The sequence below is a fragment of the Perognathus longimembris genome, chromosome 4, assembly GCF_023159225.1.
Source record: "Perognathus longimembris pacificus isolate PPM17 chromosome 4, ASM2315922v1, whole genome shotgun sequence".
NCBI classification, from domain to species: domain Eukaryota; kingdom Metazoa; phylum Chordata; class Mammalia; order Rodentia; family Heteromyidae; genus Perognathus; species Perognathus longimembris.
In genome coordinates, this window is record NC_063164.1 from 61,896,126 (window position 1) to 61,920,190 (window position 24,065).

The 24,065-nt window shown below is 40.9% G+C and overlaps 1 protein-coding gene across 1 annotated transcript in view; it reads left to right on the plus strand.

Moving 5' to 3' along the window:
* The window catches only part of Ly75 (lymphocyte antigen 75), an 86,898-nt gene that overhangs the window by 15,879 nt on the left and 46,954 nt on the right, over positions 1-24,065 (plus strand). The window contains exons 5-12 of the mRNA XM_048345378.1: positions 4,855-4,965; positions 5,905-6,045; positions 9,009-9,200; positions 10,203-10,360; positions 12,747-12,857; positions 13,615-13,703; positions 13,838-14,007; positions 22,574-22,773. Coding sequence (XP_048201335.1) covers positions 4,855-4,965; positions 5,905-6,045; positions 9,009-9,200; positions 10,203-10,360; positions 12,747-12,857; positions 13,615-13,703; positions 13,838-14,007; positions 22,574-22,773 — 1,172 coding nt within the window. The remainder of the gene's footprint in view (positions 1-4,854; positions 4,966-5,904; positions 6,046-9,008; positions 9,201-10,202; positions 10,361-12,746; positions 12,858-13,614; positions 13,704-13,837; positions 14,008-22,573; positions 22,774-24,065) is intronic.

The following is a 24,065-nucleotide window of genomic DNA, read 5'->3' on the forward strand; positions in this document are numbered from 1 at the left end:
CAGTTTTGGGGCTTGAACTCAGGGTCTGGGCCCTGTCCCTAGCTTTTGTGTTCAAGGCTAGCACTCTACCACTTGAGCCACAGCTCTACCTCCAGCTTTTTGGTGATTAACTGGTGATGGATTTTCCTGCCTGGGCAAGGTTTGAATAGTTATCCTCAAAGATCTCGGCCTCCAGAGTGCTAAGATTACTGGCATGAGCTACTAGTGCTCAGCAGTTTTTGTTTTTGAGGCAGGAATTCTGTATGTAGTTCAGGCTGGCAAGCTGGCTTTGAACCTTTGATCTTCCTACTTCTGCCTCCTGAGTGCTAGAATTACAGGTACAAACCACTATAGCTGGTTTATTTATATATTCATGTCTTTTTGTTATTGCTGCTACTGTTTCCTATGGTACTGAGGATTGAAACAGGGCCTCACACAGGCTAGGCAAGTGCTCTAAAACTGGAGCTATGCCCCCAGTCATTTTGATTTGTGTGTTTGGCATTTTGGTGGGTTTTTTTTTTTTTGGGGGGGGGGAAGGGGGGTATCTGTGGAGCTTGAACTCAGGTCCTGGGTGCTGTCCCTGAGTTATTTTCCCTCAAGGCTAGCACTATACTACTTTGAGCCACAGTTCCACTTCCGGTTTTCTGATGGTTAATTGGAGATAAGTTGTCGGGGGTTTTTAGCCTCCTGGGCTCTCCTGTCTGCAGGAGAGACGGGAAAACACGCCCCCACCTGGGTGGGCCAGGAAGAGGAAACCCCTGCCCCCCTTTCGGCAGAGGACCCACAGACAATCCGGGAGCCAGTCAGAGCGTTTAATGGCAGCAATGAGCTGTTCTTACGTGGGTCGGAGGGCGGTGGAAGGGGAGGGGTATGTGCACCTATGTAGGGGCTGGGATTTGATGCCTGAGCTATTCATCGGGAGTGAAAGTCATGGGACTTCCCCTAAGGGCGGTTGTCACGGCCCCCAGGAGGGTCTCTGGGTTCATCACCCACAGCCATCTTGGTGCACACACGTCTGAGGCGGGAGGCGGGGCTGGTTAGAGCCACCTTTCGGGTTCTGGACCTGGAGAAGGCAGGCAGGGCTATCCACGTGGCCTCAGGGCTTGGAAAAGAGGCGGGGCCAACTAGAACCACCTTTTAACCATGCAAGGCATCGGCGGTTGTGCCCTACAATAAGTCTCACAGAATTTCCTTCCCTGGGTCAGTTTTGAACAGAGGTGTTCAGATCTCAACCTCCTGAGTAACTAGGATTACAGGCATGAGCCACCAGCACCAGCTGTAAATTTTTTGATAGTCTTACTGCTTCCTTTGCCTGTGCTGACCTTAAATTTGAGAACCTCCTTTCACTGCCTCCCCAGTAGCTGGGATTACAGGTGCATACCATCACACTAATTTCTCTATTTCTTTTTATCATTAAAAGTCCTTTAGCCTCTTTTCATGCTTTTTTCCTATGAATGTCAATGAGAAATGAGTACATTCTAAATGAGCTAGTTGGACAAGTATGAAGAGCAGAGATTTCGTATATAACCTAGGCAATTGGAGGTAGATTTTTGTTTTCTACATAAGCTTAGGGAAGATATTAAAAATGCCTACACCCAATTTGAGACAGTGCCTATGCCCCCACATTAGCCATCAAGAGATAAATAATTGCTAGCCTAACTTACATCTAGTCAAATGGTGACTCCACTGAGGACATTTCTTTTTCTTCAATTTAATTTTTTTTTTTTGCCAGTCCTGGGTCTTGAACTGAGGGCTGAGCACTGTCCCTGGCTTCTTTTTGCTCAAGGCTAGCACTCTACCACTTGAGCCACAGCGCCACTTCTGGCTTTTTCTATTTAGTTGGGAGGAACCGAATTCAGGGCTTCATGTAAGCACTTCTTGCAAGCACTCTACCACTAGGCCAATTTTCCCGCTCCTTTTTCTTCCATTTTTAATTGGCACACTGTCCTTATGAATGTTTAGAGGGCACATGTAGTATTCTGATACCTATTTACTACATATACATATATAGGTGTGTATCTATACATAGTATAATGAACAGATCAGGCTGATTAGCATATTCATGTTGTCTTTCCTTTGTGATGAGAACATCCAAAATCCTCTCCAGCTATTATGAACTTGACAACAGATTATTGTAGTTATTTCACTATGTAGTAAAACATATACCTAGTTTCTCCTAATTTTGTATCCTTCAACTAAACCTCTCCCAATGTCTCAGACTTTCTCCCTCCCTGCTATTCTTTCCTTTCTTCCTTTGTTTTTTTGCCAGTCCTGGGGCTTGGTACTCAGGGCCTGAGCTTTATCCCTGGTTTCATTTTGCTCAAGGCTAGCACTCTACCTCTTTAGCCATTGCACCACTTCCAGCTTTTTCTGGTTATGTGGTGCTGAGGAATTGAACCCAGGGCTTCCTGCATGCTAGGCAAGCACTATACTACTAAGCCACATTTCTAGCCTCTTTCCTTCTTTTTTATTCCTTTCTCTTTTTTTCTTCCCCTTTGTCTGTCCCAGAGCTTGAACTGAAGGCCTGGGTGCTGTCCCAGAGCTTCTTTTGCTCAAGGAGAGCATACTACCCCTTGAGCCACAGTTCTACTTCCAGTCTTTTTTGGTATTTGATTTGAGATAAGAGTGCCATGAACTTTCCTGCCTGGTCTTACTTCAAACTCCTGTTCTTAGATCTCAGCCACTTGGGTAGCTAGGATTACAGATGTGAGTGCCAGTCTAGTCTTTTCTGTGGGATGAACTGCTTTTCAGGCTCCACAGACAAGTAAGACCATGTAGTATTTGCCTTTCCTTGCTGCACTAATTTTATTTAACATACTGTCTCTATGCATCTACATGTTTCCACAAATGACAGGATTTCCATCTTTTTATACATTTATTGTATCCTATTGTATATATAGACCACATTTTCTCTATTTGATTGGTTGAAGAAAATTACAGTTGATTCCATGTCTTGCCTGTTGTGAACAGAGTTTCAATAAACATGGCAGAGCAGGTATTTCTTCAAAATACTTGTAACCTTACTCTTGTTCCTCAGAGGAGCAATAATTGAGTTTCTGGGGCTGGGAATGTGGCTTAGTGGTCGAGTGCTTGCCTAGCATGCAGGAAGCCCTGGGTTCTATTCCTCAGCACCACATACACAGAAAAAGCCAGAAGTGGTGCTATGACTCAGGTCGTAGAGTGCTAGCCTTGAGCAAAAAGAAGCCAGGGACAGTGCCCAGGCCCTGGGTCCAAGCCCTACGACTGGTAAAATAATAATAATATTAATATTAATAATAGAGTCTGTGTCCTCACTACCTACTTTCCAGGTACCTGCCATCTCTTGAACTTTGTTGTCTAGTTGCTGCTCTTGGTCCTTTTCCTCCTTGCTGCTGCTGTTCTCCTCTCCCCAGGAAATCTCTACCACTCCCTGGATTTCAGTTCCAAGAGAATCCTACTTTAGGGATTTGGGGTTTTAATTTCTATAGTAAAGCAAAGATTATATATATTCAAAGTTATTCTTGAAGAACCCTTACTGTATGGACATGATTTTCTCTATGCAAAGCCCATATTAAGTATATATGTGTTGTATGTGTATGTGCTGCAATAATACATTATACCTAATTTTATGGATTTAAGAAATGGTTTATTGAGTGTTTACTGTTGTTAATACTTCAACAAATTTATTATTTTTTTAACCAGTCCTGGAGCTTAAACTCAAGGCCTGAGCACTGTCTCTGGCTTCTTTTTGCTCGAAGTGGTAGCAATCTACCATTTGAGCCACAGCGCCAATTCCAGCTTTTTCTGTTTATGTGTTGCTAAAGAATTGAACCCAGGGCTTCATGCATGCTAGGCAAGAACTCTACCACTAAGCCTCATTCCCAGTCCTCAACAAATTTATAAAGATTCTACTCTGGTAGTTCTTTCTGGCTCTCTGGGTCATCTTTGTCTTTGATAGACATATCATTAAATGCTTTATTTCCTTCATGTGACCTCCAATTAATTTTTCAAATTATTTTCTGTGGTATTGATGAAGCCTTGCTGTTGACTTCTTCAAGAGTGGTAAATAATTCACACATTCTTTCCATTCTTTTCCCTATATATATGGAACCAGACAAGAAAGACTGCATCTATTTTTGGGGATATACACATTGAGTGGCATATCAGGAATCATCCTCACTACATAAATTATTTATGCTTCTCTTTCTTCCTTTCTCTTTATTTTTACTGACTCACTTTGACTTTAGTATGTGTGTAACTCAACTTCTTTATGAATTTGGACATGTCCTTAACTGTTCTTTGAGTCTAATACCATATGAAACAGAGCATGTACTTATTTACGACACTGTGCCAGAAATACTTTATCATTTTGGAGATCCATATCTGTTTCCTTCTACTAGCCTGAAATTTTTATTAGGGAAGGGACTTTGTCATCTTTGTTTATATATCCCTAGTTCCTGGAAAGTAATATGTGCCTTATGAATTTAGATTATCAGTCTGGAATTTAATCATATTTTAAAAATCTGATGAGTTAGTGGAAACTGCTTTTTATGAATAATCTAAATGGGACAAGACAGTTAAAAAGAGTGAAACAGCCCTTCTGAGAAGCTTCTATTCTTTCTTAGAAGAAACAAAATTGGGTAAGCTAATTGGAAAACAGAATTGAACAAACATGTCAGCCTTTGGATTACTAAATAGTATGACGTACTGCTTTCTATGAATATTACATGTCTTTGTTGTCTAGACAGCTTCCTACATAGATGCTGCCTATAATCAAGACCTTCAGGTTTGGTGTGGATTTGTTGTTGTTGTTGTTGTTGTTTGCTATTTGTAGAAATTTAGTCTAATTTAGATACTTTTGATAATTTATCACTTTAAAAATTGTAATTTTTACAGGAAAAGAAGACATTGCTAGAATTGTCTGGCTTGGATTAAATCAGTTGTACTCTGCTAGAGGCTGGGAATGGTCAGACCATAGACCACTGAACTTTCTCAACTGGAATTCAGGTAAATGCCCCTCCCCACCAGCCCTTTTTGCAGAAAACAAAACAAGAGCTTTCTACGCACCAAAAATAGGTAGAAGTTACAAGTATTCACAAATCTTACAGTTTCTTCCTCAGAAGAATTTTTTCCTAAGCATCTTAATTATAGTATCATTATGTCCACATTATAAACAACAGAGCATTTGCCCCATGACCTATACATCAATCCTGCAGGTTTGGTTGGAAGAGAATGAACTTTACCTCATATATAAGAGCCATTCTATCTCCTGTAGGGGACTTGATATGTCTGACCTATGTCATCTTTTATCTGAAGCTTAACTCTAGTGTAGAAATCTAGTTAATAAAAAATTATACATCATTATTCTTGGTAAATAGAGTCTTTAAAGCTAATTTTGTGTGTGCATGTTTGTGTTTTACTGGGATTGAGCCACCTTACATGTGCAAGGCAAGTATTCTAAGCTATACTTCTAGCTCTTAATTTAACCTTTAAAATTGAGGGTCATTATAGAATCAAAAGATTTTTTGTCACATTATAAATACTTACTATAGAGTAGTAAATTAAGAGCTGTTGACCACAGAGTGTATGACATGAAAATTGCTTGGGGACAGAGGTTTGTTTTTTTTTCTTTTTTTTAAATACTTATTTACTGTCCAAGTGATGTACAGAGGGTTTACAGTTTCATATGTTAGGCCATGGTATTTTTTTGTTTTGAACTAATATCAGAATGATTTTATTCTGTATCTTGTGTTCTTAAAAACATATATAAGTATGTTATTATCCACTGAGATTTACATATTTCAATTTAGGGAAAACATATTTCAAGTTCTCAAAACATACTTCAAGTTCTCAAAAAGGCAGAAAATTATGAATATGAGGGTTTTTTTTTTCTAACTACTGTGACCCTGCTTTCTTCTAACTCCTTGAAAATCCTACTTTTTAAAGATATGCCCAGGACGTCTGTGATTGGTGGATCAAGTTGTGCAAGAATGGATGCTGAGTCTGGGCTATGGCAAAGCACTTCTTGTGAAGCTCATCTTCCCTATGTCTGCAAAAAACCACTAAACACTACGGTGGAGCTCGCAGGTATCACCCTTGTCTTTGTTCTGTAATGTCAGTAAGTTCGTTTCAGATACCAACTTCCACCTTTCCTTCGCCTGATACACCAGTACAGAAAAGTATTTATTTGATTTGTTACTCCTTCATTAGATGTTCTCAACTGCATATGAACAAATATTTTTTGGTTGTATTAATAATGAATATCAGGTACAAATACAAACTGCTTGTTGATGGCAGATAATCTTGGTAGAAAATGTGTTTCTGCTTCCAAATGTCTCTTTTTTACTTTAGAGCAGAGATTTTCAAAGTGTTGTGCCAAGATCAAGTTCATAACATCACTTATACCCATTTGAAAGGAAGATTCCTAGGGCTCACCCCAGAGTAACTGAGACAAAAGTAATTAGGGCAGGGCTTATGAGTCTTGTTTTAAGCCTTGCAGGTGACATAGATGCCTGCTCAAATCTAAGAGCCAATGCTGTAGGCACAGGTCTTATGTATTATATATCTGAAATGAGTTAAAAACTGGACACAGGATTATTCCAAACTTCCCACTCATTCACCACAACACCCACCTTCCTTACCTTCCAGGGCAGGCTAGTCTTTGTAGTGAAAAATGTAGTAAAAAGAGCTATGCAGAATAAAATGTATACAAGGAGGGCACTCCCCTAGCTATTTCCAGAAGTCAAAGAGATTAAAAGAGCTGAGATTGGGGCTAGAAATATGGGCTAGTGTTTGACTCATATACATGAAGCCCTGGGTTTGATTCCCCAGCACTACATATGTAGAAAACAGCCAGAAGTGGTGCTGTGGCGGCAGAGTGCTAGCCTTGAGCAAAGAGAAGCCAGGGACAGTGCTCAGGCCCTGAGTCCAAGGCCCAGGACTGGCAAAAAAAAAAAAAAAAAGCTGAGGTCTTTTCAGGGTAGAGATTTATAGAGTATTCTATAAGAATGGAGGACAGAAGCACCTCTGTCACATACAGAGCCTGATTTGTGTGTGTGTGTGTGTGTGTGTATACATACATATATGTGCACATGCAGAGATCCTGAGGCTTGAACTCAGGGCTTGGGCACTGACCCTGAGCTTTTTTGCTCAAAACTAGTGCTCTACAGCTTGAGCCACAGCTCTACTTTTGGCTTTTTTTTTTTGGTGGGCTCCTAGACTTTACTGCCCAGACTTGCTTTGACCCATGATCCTCAGATCTCAGCCTTTTGAGCAGCTAGGATTACAGGTGTGAGCCACTAGTGCCTGGCATATAGAGCAATATTTAAAGGAAAAAATTATGTTCATATTTAATAACTAGTATAGGCAAATTATTTAATAATAGGAGAAAATGAACATTTATCTCCCGGATTAATGCAATCCAAATATAGCCCCTGAAATAAAATGTATAACAGAGAAGCTAGCACAAATGAAAATAAATTAGAGCAACTGATAATAGATTAAGTAAATATCTCCAAGTAGCAATTATTAAGTAAATCACGATGTTTCCACGTGAATGAATAATATGCATTTATTATAACTTGCTAGCAGGAAAATAAAAGAGCAGAACAAAATGATATGTCTACTAATCGTTTTAATCATGTAAAAATATGTATTCATAAAGACAAAAACTATAATCTGAAAATGATTATTTTAAGTTCAATTGCTTGTGATTTTCCCCATTGTTCCTTTAAAATCTAATAGTAATAAAAATGCTATTCAGAACATTAAAGTTAATTGAGTTTCTTGTAAGTATGAGAGGACAGTTGAGCCTGGATTTTATCCTTCAAAGAGAAGTAAACTATCCATGGTTTTAGTATGGCTATGTTTTCTTTTTGCTGTTGTTGTTGTAGTTGTTTTGTCAGTCTTGGAGCTCGAACTCAGGGCCTGAGCACTGTCCCTGGCTTCTTTTTGCTCTAGGCTATCACTCTACCACTTGAGCCATAGTGCCACTTCCTGTTTTTTCTGTATATGTGGTGTTGAAGAATCGAACCCAGAGCTTCATGTATGCGAGGCAAGCACTCTCCCACTAAGCCACATTCCCAGCCCCCCATATTTTCTTATAACAAATATTCCTAGTGGTTCTGAATTAATGAGGTTGGAGTAAACAGACTATTTTCTCATTTGTTCATTGTTAACAGAGTAGAAATATTTTGTGGGACTTTATACCTGCCACTCTTTACTCTAGAAAATTAGACCTCTACTAGTGAGTTTCATCAGTTTCATAGATCTTTATTTGTGAGTTTTATCTTAGTCAGAACTAAGAATCACTAATCCATGAAAATGATGGGTCCAGCAGATGGAGTGAAGGAAGAGATCCAGAAATACCCCCCTGCCTTTTCCTCTGCCTCCTCTTGTGTGGCGTATAAAATACTGTCTCCATTCTTTGCTCAACAATGAGCACTAATGCATATCCTCTTGCTAAGCTGATCGTAGAAGAAAAAGAAGCTTGACCCCACTGTAATCTTCATGAAGATGAAGACTACAGAGGAACCTACAAAATCCCAGCCTTGTCAACACCTAACTTATCACTCAACTCTTCCTGTCCATTAGGACTAAGGGCAATCTCTCATGACTATGCCCCTCAGATAGTCTAAGCCCAGCCATTTAACATATTTGTATCACATAAAGGCAAAGGTGGGAACATCTGGATCACAGGCCAGATAAGGCCTATGAAATCATCTAGTCTAGCCCTGCACAGGCAACTGCAGGTGACATTTGAAATTCAATAAATCTGGGAGCTTTTTCCATAGTAACATGGCCATCAGTACCCGCTAACATCCCATGACAAATGGCCCTTGCTGGGTCACATCATTATCTGAGTCTCAGCAGGAATTCTCATGTTACCATGTGTACATGAGGCACAGCATAAATTCATGTCACCCTACTATCTGACCTTACATTGCCCAATTTTGCAGAAACCTTATGATTTAAGAAAGACAAATTTGCAACATTGTTGATTCAAAATAGATATATCTTCCCTGGAATATAAATTGCTGCTTTCCCTCCAGATATTTGGACATATTCAGATACCCGCTGTGATGCAGGCTGGCTGCCAAATAATGGGTTTTGCTATCTGCTGGCAAAGGAAAGCATCTCCTGGGATGAAGCACATATGAAATGCAAAGCCTTCCATGGTGACCTAATCAGCATTCATTCCTTAGCAGACGTGGAGATGGTTGTCACAAAACTTCATAGTGGGGGTAAGTTTTTTTTTTAATACCTTACCTGAAAGACTTAAGACATTTTTTTAATCCCTATTTTCATACTCTTAGTGGCATGGGAAGGTTTGCAGTCTGCGCCTATAATAAATTGGTACTGTCCAATAGGACTGTCTATGACAGTGGAACTGCTTTGCACTCACACTTTCCAATACAGTAGCTACTAGTCAGTCACATATGGATTTGGAATACTTGAAATGTAGCTAGGGCAGTTGAGGGACTGGATTATTACTTTTTACTTAATTTCTTTATATTTGAATTTCAGTAGCTACATATGCCCAGTGGCTACTAATTTGATAGTATACCTACTGGCCGAAGAAGCAACTTTTTCCTGTGAGCTGAATTCTATTTGAGTTCCTCTAAAAATATAAGTGATGATTATTTTACTTTGTAATTACTTAAAAGCTAAATTCAGGCAAACAAAAATAGACTACTCTGCCTGTATTATAAGCTTGCTTTGATTCTCTAACAATAACAACTAATAGCATTTACCTGTTCTGCACCAGAACGGTGCCAGTGTTCTCTTGTGAAAACAACAGTCATTCCTGGGAAACAGAATATTTCTATTCTAATTAGAATATCTCTGATTATGTTCCGGGAACACAGTTCCTGGAATCCTCACAAAGTAGCAGATATCACGAACACCCAGCTTACAGATCCTGGTACAGATGCTCTTTGTACAAAGACACTCAAAATTGATATACTATTCCTTAGGCAGAACATGGTAGTACATGCCTTTAATCCAATGAGTAGGGAGGCTGAAGGTTGGGCAGTTCAAGGCCAACCTGGGCCAGACAGGTCCCAGCAAACAAACGAAAACCAACCAACTCAACCAAAAAGTCTTCATTTCCCAACCTGCTTGCAGCATCAACATTTTAATAGTCTAATTAAGAATACCCCGGAGGCTTTTAAAGCCCCACATCAGAATGTAAAATGTATATATTGAAGAATGTAATTGATTAAAACAAACAATTTTTCTTTTAGATATCAAAGAAGAGATATGGACAGGCCTTAAGAACATAAATATACCAACTTTGTTCCAGTGGTCAGATGATTCTGAAGTTACTCTGACATACTGGGATGAGAATGAGCCAAAGGTTCCCTTCAATAAGACTCCCAACTGTGTTTCCTATTTAGGAAAGGTAGGAAACCTGATGGTTAACACGTAGTAATAATATTATAATTACTGTGGTTAAGTTATTTCAGTGTAAGCAGTGAAAGAAAATAAAAGGTTAGAGTCTGATACTGAACAAAAAGAAAAGGCAATTGAAAGCTCTTACTAAATAAACAATCAACTTCCCATGAGAACATTTGCTCTGATCTGAAACAGATCAGAGAATCTCTTTACAACTCCAGTTTCTGTTTGGGACTTATTCTAATAGCTCCCTTTCTCTAAGGATGGGGTTGATCTCTATCTGCCTCTCTTGAATTTAGTATAATATTTGACAGTAACCATTCATGTTCAAGTTGTGTTTTGTACTAATCCTACTCAGAAGATAAAGGGAGAAATGCTTTTATTAGTGGTTTAATTTTAAATAAAAATTTAAGAATACTTTAAGAAAATTTAGTTTCAAAACAGGACTTATTTCACAAGGAAAAGTCTTATTCCTATAGAATGTCTAAATGTTTATTGTACATACTTAGGTTGAAACTTCTAATAGGCTCATAGGTACCTCTATATTTTGTATCATTTTTTTTCTGGAAAATGATCTGTAACAGTCTCTAAATGGTTAGAAGGGTGACTGTTTTCTAGTCATCTAAAAAGACCTAAGTGGGGGCTGGGAATATGGCCTAGTGGCAAGAGTGCTTGACATGAAGCTCACGGTTCGATTCCCCAGCACCACATATATGGAAAACGGCCAGAAGGGGCACTGTGGCTCAGGTGGCAGAGTGCTAGCCTTGAGCGGGAAGAAGCCAGGGACAGTGCTCAGGCCCTGAGTCCAAGGCCCAGGATTGGCCAAAAAAAAGGAAATGGAAAAAAGACCTAAGTGGAAGCAATATATGGTTTATATGTTTAGAAAAATGTCAGTAGTAAAGATACATTTAGAAAAGTGTCACACTGGTACTCTGATTAAAGGATAGCTGTGCCAGGAGCTGGTGGCTCATGCCTGTAATCCTAGCTACTCAGGGAGCTGAGATCTGAGGATCGTGCATGGTTCAAAGCCAGCCGAGGCAGCAAAGCTCGTGAGACTCTTATCTCCAATGAACCACCAGAAAACTGGGAGTGGTGCTGTGGGTCAAAGTGGTAGAACACTAGCCTTGAGCAAAAAGAGCGTAAGGGCAGCACTCAGTCACTGAGTTCAAGCCCTGTGACTAACAAAAAATAAAAAATAAAAGGATAGCTGAAAAATATTTAGAAGACTATAAAAAATGAGCTGAGGCTGGGAATATGGCCTAATGTTAGAGTGCTTGCCTTGCATACATGGAACCCTGGGTTTGATTCCTTACCACCACATATATAGAAAAGGCCAGAAGTGGTGCTGTGGCTCAAGTGGTAGAGTGCTAGCCTTGAGCAAAAAGAAGCCAGAAACAGTGCTCAGGCCCTGCCTTCAAGCCCCAGGACTGGCAAAAATAAAGAAAAGGAGGAGGAGGGGGGAGAGGGAGGGGGAGGAACAGGAGGAGGGACAACTGAGCATTGGTGGTTTACACCTGTAATCCTAGCTACTCAGGAGGTCAACATCCTTGAGGCTTGAGGTTCAAAGCCAGCCCAAGCAGGAATGTCTATGAGATTCCATCTCCAAATAACCAGAAAAAAAAAAAAACAGCTGAAAATGTGGCTCAAGTGCCCACAAGCAGAGTGAACATGAAGTCTTGAGTTCAAACTCCAGTACAAACCAACTAAACAAAACAGATGTGAGAAACCATTAACTTTCATTTCCTACATGAGAAGCAGACAATGTCTCTCTCTCCTTACTTTGTCCTGTTATACTAAAGTAAATCCGTGATAAACTTTTAAAACTATACATAAAAATGTGGTCCCAGGGAAAAATGTAAAGTGAGTACTTAGAATTTCAGTGTTCAAAATTAACTCTGGTCACAAATGATTTATTAAAATTTAATTTCAAGAAAGCAAAATGAATTAATTAATCAAAATTATTTAAGTGCATATCAGATTACCTTGAAATCTAGGCTGAAGACAAGTTGAAAGTAACATTTGATAGTATAATTCTTCAAAAATAATTCTTGTAGCCATCATCATCCTTACGCATATTAAGAAAGTGACAGGGAGATTAGCTGACATGTCCTAAAGTTTGTAAGCCATGCACAAGCTTTGTCCTTGTCATCATGGACTAGAATCCTATGGGTTAAATTCTTTCTTCAGCTTCTCCACTCAGTGTTCTTTGCTGGTTTTATTGTTATGCTCCTATGATACGAAACTCATCTACCCTAAGCCCTAGAGGTGATGAGGAGATAATGAGCTGTAGAGCCACATACTTCTCTCCACACTCATGATATTTGTGAATTCATTTCTGAACATAAGGCAAATAACTTCTTTGTGAGCAAGTATTTTTATCTCTTCCTAAAAAGCTAGGTCAGTGGAAAGTCCAGTCATGTGAAGAGAAACGCAAATATGTTTGCAAAAAAAAAGGAGAAAAAATGAATGATACCAGATCTGACAAGCTGTGTCCTCCAGGTGAGGTATGTAAAATATCTTTATGAATTTTCATAAGCACAATTACACCTTCTTGGCTACAGATGGGAGTTGAGACTTGAATGAATCCAACTTGGAAAAAAAATTATGAGCTTCTGTTCACTTATATTAGAGCAAGCCAAAAAGCAAAGAATAATACTGTATTGGAGTTCTTACAAAAGAGATTTACCTATTCATGAATTTCTATAAATGTGTTAGGAATACTATCTTCAATACTGGTATCTTTACTTACTCTACTAATATTGTTCCTGTTCAAAACTAAGTCAGCCCACTGGGTACCAGTGGCTCATTCCTTTAATCCTAGTTACTCAGGAGGCTGAAACCTCGATGATCAGTCTGGGCAGAAAACCTCTATGAGATTCCTATCTCCAATTAACTAGCTAAAGCTCAGCTGGAGGAATGGCTCAAGTGGTGGGCATCTGTAATGAGCAAGAAAGCTACAAAACCCCTAGTTCAAACCCTTATTATCAAATCAATGAATCAGTCTACCAGTTAACCAACCAACCACTGTTATACTCTTGTGCTGATCACTGGTAAAGAGATTGATCCTACAGCTGACTGACCAAGGCCCAAAATCTTCTAGAGGACTTCTATGAAATTGCATCCCACCCTTATCACCTGTATTAATTCACTGGCCTCATCCTCAGTTCCTATAAGTCAAGATGTCAGTGCAGAAGAAACTTGTCATCCAGGGACATCCTCAAGTCTGAAGAATGGTGTACTGATGTTTCTATTCTGATGTAGGGCTGGAAGAGACATGGAGAATCCTGTTACAAGATATACACGGATGAGGTCCCTTTTGGAACATATTGCAATCTGACTATCACTAACAGGTGTGATCATCAGTAAACATGTACTACTTTTAACCCCTGAGTTCTTTGGCTAAATGATCTCCCTAAGCAAACAAATGGTTTCTTTAAGTTAGTTTAAATGATTGTGAAACATTTATTTGATTCATCTTTTGTAGATTTGAGCAAGAATATCTGAATGATATGATGAAAAAGTACGATAAGTCTCTTAGTAAATATTTCTGGACTGGCCTGAGAGATGTAGATTCCCATGGAGAGTATAGTTGGGCAACTGTTGGTGGAATAAAACAGGCTGTAACCTTTTCCAACTGGAATTTTCTTGAACCAGGTGAGTTTTTATTTCTTTAAAGTAGTGAGCAGTGACCAAAGAAACACAGCGTCCTTCTCAAATACATCCTTCACCTGCTATTGAAATATATAGGGATCTATTATTCTTAGGACTAGAGTCTATAAAAACTTAAGAAGATGTAATGGCTTTGCCTTTACTACTAAATCCTTGAGAATAATCCAATGAGAGAAGTTAGAAAACTCAATTTTCCAAAATCACCTTCCAGTGGTATAGACCTAGAACCACCTGTGTAAGTTTTTCATCTTTCCTGTAAATGTCCCAAATAGAATCTAGCAACTTTATCTTGAAGCACTTTTACATTTTCATGTCTCTGCTTCTTAACTTCATTCTCCAAATGAATCTATATTTCTGTTATTCCCAGTAGGAATTAAGAAGACAATATTTTGTGAGATTAAGCCATTCTAAAAGTGAGGTCATCTTTCTTCAACCAGGAGCACTGATCACAATTTTGTCATATAATCAGAAGATCTGACCAGAAAGGGCCTTAGAAATCCTTCTGATTTTATAATTGAGAAAACAGAGGCTTAGAAATGTGAGTTACTTGGCAAAATGCATATGATTATTTTCAAGTCAGTGCTCTTTAGAGGATTTTAGCTTTGAATATGATTGCAATCATAATGCATCCTTCTTTTCTCTCTTCAAATAATTTGTGTTTTCCTGGGTTAGTATATGATCACAAAGCCTTTTTGTGGTATTGTTCTTGCAAGGCAAGTACTCTATCACTGGAGCCACACACCATTCCATTTTTGCCCAAGTTATTTTCCAGGTGTAGTTTGCTTTGTACCCAGAATGGCGTGGGCTGTGATCCATATATTTGTGCTTCCCCGTGTCACTAGGGATAACAGGCAAATGCCACTATAACAGGCATGTTCTACCATGCCAGCCATTGAGGGTGATGGAGTCTCCTTCATTCCTAGATTGGTCTCAAACCTTTTCCTCTGATCTCTACCTCCCAAGTAGCTAGGTTTGTAAGCCACTGTAATCAACTTCCAGGCCATTTTTTATAGTACAGAACCTGGAACATAAGAACTTACTATTGAACACAATACTTGAAATAGAAAACGCCCACAGAATTGGTATGCATGATAATGACCATCAACATGAGTGGTATTAGTTATGATAAAAAATCATTTATTTACTTTTAGAAGAAGATAGAGGATGCAGATGTTAATCTTGGTTAAATCCCACTTAAAATAGAGATATTCTAACAGGTAAAATAGAAATGACTTAAAGCCATATGCAGTTGCACACACCTCTAATTCTAGAACTCCAGAGATTAAGGTAGGAGTAGTGATTTCATAGCCAAACTGATTACACAAAAAAGTCGTACCTTGAAAGGAAAAAGAAAATAGAGAAGAAGGATGGGGGGAGAGGAGGAAGGATTTCTTTAAAATATATATTCATCTGTCTTAGAATAAATGTCACGTTCTTGGTGAATAAGCCTCAGGGGGTTTGGAGAAGTTCACAGGGAAGAACTAGGTTGGTTCTGTAATTAGAAAGCCTCGATTAAGCTCTCTTTGCCATTACAGCTCTTTGCTTTAACCAGCTTGACCTATTATGTGAAAACTCTGGGTAGATGGTCAGAACAAATGTAGCATACACATGCCAAGTGGCATGCACTAGTTTTCTTAGTTTTTGATTCATCTTGTTGCCCATATGACACTATATGGCTTCTTGTTTTGGTGAGATAGTTGTTCTCCTTACTTTTCAAGGTTTGTGATTCTTCTTGAATTTTGCCTACTTCAAGCAATGGAAAAGGAGCATAGCACAGCCTCTTGCCAGACAAATGGGGTTGAAATCCCTGCCCCACATATTACTATTTATGAGCATGTTCAATTCATTTAGTTTTTGTTAAAAAATGGATCTGACTCTGTAATTCAGTTTGATAATAAAAATATATTAAAAATGGATCTGATAACACAAACTATCCTTTAATGTTGTTATGAACAAATAAATCCATAGCTTCCATAAGAAAAATGATAAACAATTATATATTTCCACACATCTTTTTCTACCTTCATTTTACCAGGCCTTCCTTTGATTCTGAGTCTTGGAAGGTTTTGTTTTTAAGTTTACTGAACTACTTAAAAACTGCTCACATTTGTTAAACTACCTTTAATGGTGTAGTGGTATGGGATACTGCTCTGGAAGAAGATGTAGTTAAATCCAGGGCCAACAACAGCTTACAAGTCATTTCGTATGAACAGTAACCTCGGTGATGAAAGCAGAATTTATCCTATGGATTTCCTGTAAGGATTAACTTGTCTCTTTAGAATAGCATATGATAGATAGTAAACATTTCTCAGTGACACTTATCATTATCATCATTATTATTATGGGCAGTATATTTATTTTTTTCCTCTTTTCTTCATTGGTTTTCCTATTTTCTCTTCACACTTGGCTCAATTAAAGTGTGAAAGAAACACTAGGGAGTGTCTGAACTTAAAGGTTTTAGTTTTTTTGTGTTTTGTTTTTTTTTCCAGCCAGTTCTGGGGCTAAACTCAGGGCCTGAGCACTATCCCTGGCTTCTTTTTGCTCAAGGCTAGCACTCTGCCACTTGAGCCACAGTGCCACTTCTGGCCTTTTCTATATATGTGGTGCTGAGGAATTGAACCTAGGGCTTCATGTATACGAGGCAAGCACTCTTGCCACTAGGCTGTATTCCCAGCCCAAGGTTTTGGTTTAGTTTTGTTGTTGTTGCTGTTGTTTTGTTTTGTTTTGTTTTTTCGCCATTCCTGGGCCTTGGACTCAGAGCCTGACAACTGTGTCTGGCTTCTTTTTTGCTCAAGGCCAGCACTCTGCCACTTGAGCCACAGCGCCATTTGTGGACATTTTCTTTTTTTTTTAATTTAATTTATTTATTAATTGAACACAAATTTTTTAACAAGGTGTTGGGCAAAAAGGGTACAGTTACATAGTAGGGCAGTGGTACATTTCTTGTGATATCTTACGCCCTGTTTTTCTTTCCCTTCTCTAGGTCAGGTAGACATATATACAATATACAAGGTATCAAGAACATATTACAGTAGCCATGTGGCCAAGCCCAAGAAAATTCGCCTAGGGCTTTAAATGTAATGTCGATATTAGACAATATGTCCACAGTAGTCTTATATGAACGTACATACATAGCTTTTGAGCTATTGTATTCCACTGAGAGGTCGATTTTTGACCTTTCTATGTTGAGTAGTTGTTTGGTTTTAGTTACATACTGTTGGGTCACTGCCCCAATCCTGTGGGAAATACCATTTGACAAGAAGTTTTTGGTTTCACAGACCTGGTCTCTACTGTCTCTCCATCTCCCTTTCTTAACAGTCATATATCAAGGAGATCATGCCCCTTTGTTTTCTGTGTTCTAGGCTTCTCTCGCTCAACATTATTTGTTCGAGTTCTGACCATTTCCCTGCGAATAACAATATTTCACCATTCCTAATCGCTATGTAGTATTCCATTGTGTAAAGGTACCATATGTTTTGGATCCATTCATCTGTGGAGGGGCATCTGGGTTGTTTCCATATTTTGGCTATTGTGAATTGTGCAGCGATAAACATGGAAGTACAAATGTCTTTTTGATATCTTGGGGCTTGCTGTTTAGGATAGATGCCTAGGAGTGGTATGGCTGGGTCATAGGGTAGGTCTATATTGAGCTTTTTGAGAAACCTCCATACTGTTCTCCAAAGTGGTTGTACTAATTTGCACTCCCACCAACAATGGAGAAGGGTTCCTCTTTCCCCGCACCCCCTCCAGCATTTGTTGTTGTCTGAGTTCAGCGTATAGGCCATTCTAACTGGGGTGAGGTGGTATCTCAGGGTTGTTTTTATTTGCATTTCCTTTACTACCAGGGATGTTGAGCATTTCCTCATATGTTTCTTTGCCATTTTTATTTCTTCTCTTTTGAAGTCTCTCTTTAGCTCCTTTGCCCATTTCCTAATTGGTTTATTGGGCTTGGAGGGGCTTAGTTTTTTTAGTTCTCTGTAGATGACAGATATTAGGCCTTTGCTGTTGTTGTGCTGGTAAAGATCTTTTCCCATATGGTTGGCTGTCTTTCTTTTTTGGTGGTTATGTCCTTAGCTGTGCAGAAACTTTTTAATTTGTAGTGGTCCCATTTGTCGAGTCTCTCCCCTATTTGTTGTGCCCTTGGGACTATATTCAGGAAGTTCCTTCCTGTGCCTATAAGTTCTAGCGTCTTTCCTACTCTGTCCTTCAGTAGTTTCAAGGATTCAGGTCTGATGTTGAGGTCCTTGATCCATTTTGAGTTGATCTTGGTGCATGGTGATAGGCTTGGGTCTACTTTGAGTTTTCTGCATATAGCTTCCCAGTTCTCCCAGCACCAGTAGTTGGAAAGGCTATGTTTATTCCATTGTATGTCTTTAGCTCCTTTGTCGAATATCAGCTGACTGTAAGAGTGTGGTTTTATTTCTGGATCTTCAGTTCTAATCCATTGGTCTTCCGATCTGTTTTTATACCAATACCAGGCTGTTTTTGTTATGATGGCCCTGTAGTAGAGCTTGAAGTCTGGTATTGTGATACCTCCTGCAATGCTTTTTTTGCCTAGAATTGCTTTGGCTATTCTAGGTCTTTTGCTGTTCCTAATGAATTTATGGATTGCTTTCTCTAGTTCAGTGAAGAATGTGACTGGGATTTTGATAGGGATTGCACTGAATTTGTATAACAATTTGAGCAATATGGCTATTTTCACTCTATTGATTCTGCCTACCCATGAGTATGGGAGGTCTTTCCATCTCCTTGTGTCTTCTTTGATTTCCCTTAATAGATTTTTATAGTTTTTATTAAATAGGTCCGTCACGTCCTTGGTTAAGTTGATCCCTAGGTACTTTATTCTTTTTTTGGCTACTGTAAATGGAATTGTTTCCATAATTTCCTTTTCTGTTTGTATATTGCTGTTGTACAGAAAAGCTGCTGACTTTTGTGGATTGATTTTGTATCCTGCTACTTTGCCAAAATGGTTTATTAGGTGTAGGAGTTTGGGGACTGAGTTTTTTGGGTCCTTCAGATATAAGATCATGTCGTCTGCGAATAGGGATAACTTGATTTCTTCCTTGCCGATGTGGATCCCTTTGATGTCCTCCTCTTGTCTTATTGCTATGGCTAGGGATTCCAGCGCTATGTTGAAAAGAAGTGGGGAGAGTGGGTATCCTTGTCTTGTTCCTGAGTTTAGGGGGAATGATTTTAGTTTCTCCCCATTTAATATGATGTTAGCAGTTGGTCTGTTGTATATGGCTGTTATTGTTTTGAGGAATGTTCCATCTATTCCTGTTCTCTCCAAATCTTTTAATAAGTATGGATGTTGTATTTTGTCAATGGCTTTTTGGGCATCGACTGAGATAACAATGTGATTCTTGATTTTAGTTCTGTTTATGTGGTGAATTACGTTGATTGATTTACAGATGTTGAACCATCCTTGTGGCTGTGGGATGAAGCCTACTTGGTCATGATGTATAATTTTCTTGATCAGTTTCTGGACCCTGTTAGCTAATATTTTATTGAGGAGCTTTGCATCTGTGTTCATTAGTGATATTGGTCTGTAGTTCTCTTTTTTTGTTGGATCTTTGCCTGGTTTGGGAATGAGTATGATATTAGCTTCATAGAATGAGTTTGGGATTTCTCCCTCTGTTTCTATTTCGCGGAAGAGTTTGAGGAGTATTGGTATTAGCTCCTCACTAAAGGTTTTGTAGTATTCGTTGGTGAATCCATCTAGGCCTGGGCTTTTCTGGGGTCTGGCCTGCCAGGTGTCCTATAGGCTTCAGTTACCTGGATGGGGTCCCTTGTGAGATTGGGGAAGTTTTCTGCAGTAACTTTATTGAAAATATGATGAAGCCCTCTGCTCTGGTACTCAGCTCTTTCTTCTATTCCAATTATGCGCAGATTATATCTCTTGTCTTTGTCCATTAGTTCCTGGATTAGTCTGCCCTGAAGCTTCACTGTTTCTTGGAGTGTGGTCATTTTCTGGTTGTTGTCGGCTGCTTCATCGTCCAAGAGAGAGATTCTGGATTCCATATGGTCAATTCTTTGTGCTGTGGATTCAATTGTGGAGTTTATGGATGTCAGAGAGCTATTTATGTTTGTCAGATCAGCTCTGATCGTGGAAATTTCTTCCTTTAAAGAGTTGTATTTTAAATCTATTTTTTCATGCATTTCACTTCTGAGGATGTTAAGGTCTTCTTTAATGGAGGTTTGCATTGTATCCATTTTAAATCTATTTTTTCATGCATTTCACTTCTCAGGATGTTAAGGTCTTCTTTAACGGAGGTTTGCATTGTATCCATTTTTTTTTTTTTTTTTTTTGGCCAGTCCTGGGCCTTGGACTCAGGGCCTGAGCACTGTCCCTGGCTTCTTCCCGCTCAAGGCTAGCACTCTGCCACTTGAGCCACAGCGCCGCTTCTGGCCGTTTTCTGTATATGTGGTGCTGGGGAATCAAACCTAGTGCCTCGTGTATCCGAGGCAGGCACTCTTGCCACTAGGCTATATCCCCAGCCCATTGTATCCATTTTTGCTTCCATTTCTTTCTTGGCTTCCTGGATGTCCTTCAAGACTTCCACTCTAAACTCCTGGAATTGTTTTCTGATTTTGTTTCTGACACTTTCCATCATTTCTGTTAACATGGCCTCATTTGCTTTTTTATTCTCCATCTCCTCTTCAGTCGTGCTGCTTTTTGGAGCTGGCGAGTTGGCTTGCCCTTGGATGAACTGTGTTATATTTCTTTGTGATTTGCACATCTGGAGATCTGTGGGTGGCTTCCCTGGTTTGGTTTTGTGCTGGTTCTCACTGGTCCGTCAGTGGGAGCCTTGTGCCCTGGTGTCCTGGCTCTGGGTTTGGGTTTGGCTGTTGGACCTTGCTTCCCAGTGGGTGAGCGTGACCTTCTCGGTTGTTGCTGAGGTGGTCACTCTCCCTGCACTTGGGGGCCAGTAGGTTCTGTGTCTTTCTCTGCGGGACAGTGTCCTGCCGCTGTGCTGTGCTGACCCTAGCGTGCCCCTGTTGGGGGTTTGTTGGTCGCTAATTCAGCGTGGCATGGAGGCTTATCTCTTCTTTGGTTCTTTTTTCCACTCTGTATCTTGGTCAGAGGAGCTCACCTCTCAGGCAGTTCGTCTTCCTATGTGGACCGCTCCGGGGCCGGTGTTGTTGGGGTGCAGCCCACCCACTTGTGCGAAATGCGCCAAACTGAGTGGGCACGGGCCGATGGAGAGCTCTGCCCTCCTGTGTAGGTGTGCCTACCAGAGCAGGTGCTGCCGCTGTGGCCTCGTCCACCTGAGCTGGGTACGCCTACCAGAGCGGGCGCTGTTGCCGGGGGCCCTGCCCACCTGTGCGCTGTGCGCCCACTACAACGGGCGCTGCCGCTGTGGCCCATCCACCTGAGCGGGGTACACCTACCAGAGCGAGCCCCAGGTTGTTGGGTTGTGCTTGCGCCCTCCCACGAGTCCGCTGTGGGGGGTGGTATGTGTGGGTCCCAGTGGGATCAACTGTCCAGGCGTGGGTTAGTGCCCTCAGACTTCGCCTCTGCTGCGAGGAGGGGTGGGCGTGATCAGGCCCAGGTGTCCCTGCTGTGCTGGTATTGCCCACAAGCACCTGTGATTTTAGTTGTAAAGGTCCGTGAGGTCCAGGTGCCTCGGGTGGGGCTTGCACTGCCGGCTGTCCCCCGGCCCCTGTTGGGAAGGGGGCAGGGCTGGTTCGGCCAGTTCAGGCTCCTGGGCGGCCTTGGGGCTGCTCCACCCTTCCCCTGCTAAACTCCTGTGACTTCCCAGCGCCTGATGGGAGCTTCCCACCTGATTTGGGGGTTCTTTGTTCCCTCAGGGTGGGGAGGGGGAGGGAGGGAGATCTAGCTTCTTTGTAGGGTTTGGGTCTCTGATAGCTGGTCTCCCGTTGAAGGAGGGGGTAGTGGGGGATTCACTGGTCCTGGATTGTGTGTGTGTCCCACGCTGCCGTTGGTCCTTCAGGTGTGGCGAAAGGTCGTGGTGTCGTCCCCGGCTCTCCCCTTCTGCACCGCTGGGTTCCCCAGCCGCTTTTGACCTTTCCCAGTGTGGACACGAACTTCCCGTCGCCCCCCGTTGCCATGTGTCTTGGTCCGCACTTTCCCTGGTGTCTGTGGAGTCCCGCTGTCTGGACTCTGCACTCCCGGTGTGAGTTTTCAGCAGTCGGTCTGCCGATCACCAGGTCCCCTTTCCCAGCTTTGGGCCAGGGTCGGCTGGTGGGGGGAGGGTGCCCCGTAGATTCTCCGGCTCCGTGTAGGTTTTCGGCTCTTCTTTTTTGCTCTTTTCTGTTTTCCTGCATTTCTCCACTGCTTCTGGCTACTGGCTTTGCTGGGTTCTTGATGGGGTGTTGGGTGCTGGAGTTCCCAGCTCGCTATTCAGTTGTAGCCAGTCGAGGTGCCTCCCTACTGTGGCAGCGCCATCTTCCCTTCTCCGCCATTTTCGATATATGTGGTGCTGAGGAATTGAACCTAGGGCTTCATGTATACGAGGCAAGCACTCTTACCACTAGGCCATATTCCCAGCCCCTTAGTTTTTAATTATACTTTCCAATTCAACTACAGCTTCTCCAGGTGGGTGCGTGGCTATGTCTACTGGAAAATCTCTAGGCAAGTGGGAGGTAAAAGACTGCAGAAGCTTCAGAGCACTTTCAATTTGCAAGAACATAAGTGGACCTTTGGAACCTGAGATACCAGCCCCAAAACCTGGTGACCCTTGTCCTGAAGGCTGGCAGAGTTTCCCCTCCAGTGTTTCTTGTTATAAGGTAAGGGACCATTTTCACTAGATGCTTAACCGAGTTAGCTATTTTTCTACTGTTTTACTTCTTGTACTTGTACAAATTATTCTCCTCCCTGTGGATATATACAATCTAACAGATACATTGGGAGGACACATCCTTTGGTAAGGCTTCATGGAACCTACTGTCCTACCCAAAACAACAGGACCAGTGCTAGTTTGGACTCTTCTTTTTGATGATTCTTTCCTCCTGGAAAGTTGTTTGTACTTCATGCTATGCTAATATCAAGCTTAGGATTCTCACAACCCTCTAATTTTTATGCTATAACTTCCTACTATGTAAAAAGAAATTTTAATTGTGAGTCTATATCAATCAGCTAGCTTCAAATTAGATACTACCCCCAAACAGTACAGTGACAACACTTAGTCATACTCTCACAGATCTCTGGCTCAGCTACAGTTGGACAAGTATAGTGTGACTAGTTGACTCACCCTTCCAGCTGCAGGTCAGTTGTACCACCGGTATGCAGCTGTGACATGGGATCTGTTATCCTGCACTCTACAACTCAAGCTCTAAGGACCAGTATCTACCAAAAGTTTTTTTTCTCATGAATCTTGAGAGAAAAGCCCAGCAATGCAAGCCTCTGCTCACTTTTCCTACACTAGTATCCCCAACAATCACAGCACATCATGTGACTAAGACCCTTGCTGAGGCAGAAAGAAGCATATTCCTTGCTTAAGGCCAGCACTCTACCACTTGAACTACATCTCCTCTTCCAGATTTTTTGGTAGTCAGTTATAAACCCTATGGACTTTTCTGCCCAAGCTGGTGTCAAACCACAATCTCAGATCTCAGGATTATAGGCCTGAGCTACCAATGTCTGGCCTGATTTCATGTTCTAGTCTTTTCCTCTTTCTTCTTTGAAATAAGTATGCTTCCTTTGACAAAATTCTTCATCACAAGCCAAAGACATAGTCCAAAATGGCAAGATTTGATTTTCCACCTTCTGTCAGTGTTCATTCTGCAGCACAGGTGCTTCTGCTGAGTCTTCATCTGAAAAATCTTACTGTTCTTGTGCAAGGATCTTGCATTTGTAATTACATTGTTGGTATGTTTCTTTATAGAAGTCTACTTCCAGAACACTCATATGTACCTTTTATTGCTTTGGCTGTTGGTTCCTTTTATCTTTCAAGGTCCTAGGTAGACAGAGATCATATCTTGTTGGAGAAGTTCCCCAGCCAGGCTCTGGGGCCATCTCACTAACAGGTGGGCAGCACCTGTGTAAGCTTTTAGTTGACACTTTGAGCAAGACTTGTGTC